Source organism: Sinocyclocheilus rhinocerous, unplaced genomic scaffold (assembly GCF_001515625.1).
Source record: "Sinocyclocheilus rhinocerous isolate Xijiao unplaced genomic scaffold, SAMN03320098_v1.1 scaffold677, whole genome shotgun sequence".
Lineage (NCBI taxonomy): Eukaryota > Metazoa > Chordata > Actinopteri > Cypriniformes > Cyprinidae > Sinocyclocheilus > Sinocyclocheilus rhinocerous.
The window spans coordinates 507,613-511,643 of NW_015633185.1; the positions used below are offsets into that span (position 1 = coordinate 507,613).

The following is a 4,031-nucleotide window of genomic DNA, read 5'->3' on the forward strand; positions in this document are numbered from 1 at the left end:
TATATATATATATAATTACTGTAGTAATTGTTTTTATTTAGATATTATATATATATAATTTTTTACATTTGAGCCCCTGTCCCTGAGAAACTCTCTGCACATCCCTGTATAAATTGGATTGATTTTAATAACTTTATATATTTAATGTACTTGAAGTGTGCACCAAGCACTAAGAAAATACAAGTTGGGTATCAGGACTCGTTATCGGCAGATACTCAATATTCAATGACTCGGATCGGATCGGATCGGGGGCACAAAAAACCTGATCAGGACATCCCTAACATGTATGTATTATATTGATTGATATATTGAAGACATATCATGGTCATTGGTGTGAATTAGTGGTGAGATGCATTTCAACTGCTGAGAACTTTCCTGAGAAGAACCACAAGCTGTTGTGTACAAGAAGATGATATCAGAGTTTTGGGGAAGTGTCAGTGAGAACCTAAGAAGAAAAAGTTTCTTAATTGCAAGAGTTGGCCTCAAAATCAAAATAAAACATGGGAACGTGAGAGAAAAGGTGGAAGTTGTGAATCACCAAAGACTATATGTAGACTCAGACATAATATCCTTCCTCTTACCAAGAATACAATATGCTTAAGAAAGAAAAAGATCTTGACCTAAAAAGGAAAGAGTTTGGTTTACTCTTAATAATGAAATATATTTAACACATGCAATGTTAAACACTTTATTTCCTGTAACTTATAGCAACACCTCCTCCATGTCCTTCGCTACAGTTAAGGTTAGCTATGATTAAACATCAACTATACATCCATCCATACTATATATTAAACAAAATTACATTTGTGTTTTTTTCATGCCACTTCAACTGTTTCCTTAACTTACTATACTGTCAAGTAGATTTGTGTGTAGTTGTGCAGATTTTTTAGCACTATGTTTTTCTGTTAAACATTTGCCTAAATATATGTTGATATACTTGCCAAAATAAAAAATCCATGTTTCCCCAGAAGGGATGTTTATTTAGCATGTGTTGTAAGACAGATATGTTTTTGAGTTCTGTAATGACTCTAATTGCACATTGGAGGGCGCTGCTACTGTACATCATTAGAAGAATAATAGAAAGATGGAATTTATCTTATTATTATCTCATTATATATTTTGAAATCTCTTAATGGAGATTAATGTTGTTATCTTGTTATCTGCTTGAGCAGCTGGATCTCTCTTATGTCCCCATCATTACATATTCAGACTTCTCGCGAAAAACCACATTGCCAGTTACTGTATATATAGCTGAAGCAGGTCTGAGTCATACAACCTAATGAAGAACATTAGTTTATTGCTTCAAGGTGTGCTGTCTTTTAATGGCATTAGTATTGTGGCTGCAGTGATTAAACATGATTCATTTTATAGAGAAAAAAAAAGATATATAGTGGGATCCAAAAGTCTGAGACCACTAATAAAAAAAACTGTAATTTTTCATTCTTTTCTAACTAAATTCAACAGCTTTCATTACAAATTATATTATAAGCACAACAATTTGAGTGAAAAGCTGAACTGAAACTGAACTGGCATGATTTTGATTAAGTGATAAACAGCACAGCAGCACTTAAGCTGCCTGAACTCCACAAGTTTGTATAAACTCTGATGATCGTTATTATATTTGAGAAACATCCAAATAGTATCTTGTGTTTTTACATATAAATTTTTTTTTTTCTAGTATACGTTTATTTGCATGTTTAAAAGTGTGTGATTAAGTGAGTGTGTTTGTCTGAGAGACAAAACAATACAATCACAGCCAATGGGGCAAATACAGCAAATATGGACTAGTCAGCAGTAGGGCTGGATGACATGAAATTGCTGAACACAGCATTACTCACCTTGGCTATAATGGGACCAGCACTGTTCTATTTCAATACAACCAGTTTCAACACCAATTGTGTTGAGGATAATTTCTGAGTTTAAAAGCACAGCCAAAGCAGGAGTTCTCCTGTCAAGTCTGAGAACTTTGAGAGACTGCAGACAACACCCTAGCAAGCAGCATCCCCAAGTGACTCTGCACTTACAAGGTTCAATGACAGCTGCTACTTATATAATAAACAGTTTACCTTATTAGTGTTGCAAGGCACATCTTTGTGCTTCTCCATCTGAAATCCCTCCTTATTTGGTAGCCTTACAGTTGCCTTGTGTTTCCTTAGCACTAAATGGTGTCTGAGACAAAGTCACAATGGAGCCTTACTTGTCTAAAGATCTAACCTGTAAATTATGTATAATGATTATACTTAAACATTATTTTCCTGTAGATATCCTAAACATATCATCAGATGTCTAAATCAAGCCCTGTCCCTTTGGTAGCAAACTGAGTGTTTCATTATCGGGAGTCAGTCTATCCTTAACCAAATGTTTATTCTTGACTCTAAACACATAATCTAAAGTATTAAGCTAAACCAAACGAGGTCAGTATATTAAATGTCCAATGATTAGCCTCAAATGAAGAATTTCTACAGTGTCTCGCCATAGCCTTTTTTCTATATAACTGCACTATAATTTATACAGTTTGCAAGTAGTCACTTCTGTGGTCACATCTAAAAGTATGGGTAATTTTTTTAGTGAAAGGATTTTTTTTTTTAAAGAACTAATGTAAAGTGACAGTAAAGATTCATAATGTTACAAAAGATTTCTATTTCAATTAAATGCTGTTCTTCTGAACTTTCTATTCATCAAGGAATCCTGAAAAACAAAGTATCACACTTTCCATAAAATATTAAGTAGCACGACTGTTTTCAACATTGATAATAATACGAAATGTTTCTTGAGCAGCAAAGTAGCATATTAAAATGATTTCTGAAGGATCATGTGACACTGAAGACTGGAGTAGGCTAATGACTGCTGAAAATGTAACTTTGCCATCACAGGAATAAATTGCATTTTAAAATAAATTACAACAGAACACAGTTGTTTTAACATTTCACATTATTACTTTTTTACTCTTTTGATAAAAAAAATGCAGTAAGTTTGAGAGAAACTTTTGAACGGTTGTGTATACATATATACGTGCGTGTTTGATATTTCATTTAAACCTGTAGATTTGAAAAGTATGCTTTTAGACTATATTAGAAAGTCATTTATCAGGCACGTGAACTTCTGAATCTTGTGTGTTGCTCATCAGAATTATCTTCCAACTAAGACTAATTAATTGTCCACCTACACATTTCATTCAATCACGCAGAAATGATCACATGAAGAAGACATCAGCAGATGATCTGAATTAAACGCCTCAGCCTAAGTATAGACATGCTTGCACGGTCTGTCAGTTACCTTGTTGCCGTTTCACTAACACCATTACCTATCATTAAATCAAATGTAATCCACGGAATCCTCACTTTGTCATTCCAGCCCGACGCATTCCCTTTTTGGCTACAGCCTGCATGACGTAGTCAGGGAAGTTCTTATCACAGGTAGGGTGGGGTGGAAGAGAGTGGAAACAGCGTCAGCGCGCACCAATCAGATGCTCCGCCTGGCGTAAACCTTTGCGCTGATTGGTTGACGAGCCCTGGCTCTTTTAAGCCGTGCGTTCCCTCGCACTCAACGGGCGCCTTGCTTTGGTTATCCACAAGAAGGCGTCGGTCGTCGAGGAGGCGTTCAGGGATTTATCTGCATAAATAGATTAGATTTGGGAATAGACGTTTGGATCGTGGTGCCCTTGGAAGAAATAACGGGGGAAAGCGCAGGACAGAGCGAATTCGTGCCTTTTTCTCACTTGCGTTGGGGATATTTAGATTTCAGGATGCCAGTTTTCCACACCAAGACGATAGAGAGTATCCTGGAGCCGGTGGCTCAGCAGATATCCCACTTGGTTATCATGCACGAGGAGGGCGAAGTTGATGGGAAGGCGATCCCAGATCTCACCAGCCCAGTGGCGGCAGTGCAAGCGGCTGTCAGCAACCTCGTGCGGGTGAGGGTCCTGTCATCCATAAAGCATCTTTTTGCTCTTTTAGTTTATCTGTTTTATTTTCTTTATCGCACTTCATTTCGTTAAAACGCCCCCCCCCCCCTATAAAAAAATGACCATG

At 36.6% G+C, this 4,031-nt stretch overlaps 2 protein-coding genes across 2 annotated transcripts in view; one reads left to right on the forward strand and one right to left on the reverse strand.

Moving 5' to 3' along the window:
• The window catches only part of LOC107743510 (inhibitor of nuclear factor kappa-B kinase subunit alpha-like), a 28,480-nt gene extending 25,100 nt beyond the window's left edge, over nt 1-3,380 (reverse strand). The window contains exons 1-2 of the mRNA XM_016556749.1: nt 3,342-3,380; nt 2,067-2,169 (exon numbers count right to left, since the gene is read on the reverse strand). Of these exons, the coding sequence (XP_016412235.1) occupies nt 2,067-2,169; nt 3,342-3,364 (126 nt within the window). The 5' untranslated portion in view covers nt 3,365-3,380. The remainder of the gene's footprint in view (nt 1-2,066; nt 2,170-3,341) is intronic.
• Nucleotides 3,381-3,585: 205 nt separating this feature from the next.
• Nucleotides 3,586-4,031, forward strand: part of LOC107743588 (vinculin-like) — a 44,285-nt gene continuing 43,839 nt past the window's right edge. The window contains exon 1 of the mRNA XM_016556919.1: nt 3,586-3,913. Within this exon, the coding sequence (XP_016412405.1) occupies nt 3,746-3,913 (168 nt within the window). The 5' untranslated portion in view covers nt 3,586-3,745. The remainder of the gene's footprint in view (nt 3,914-4,031) is intronic.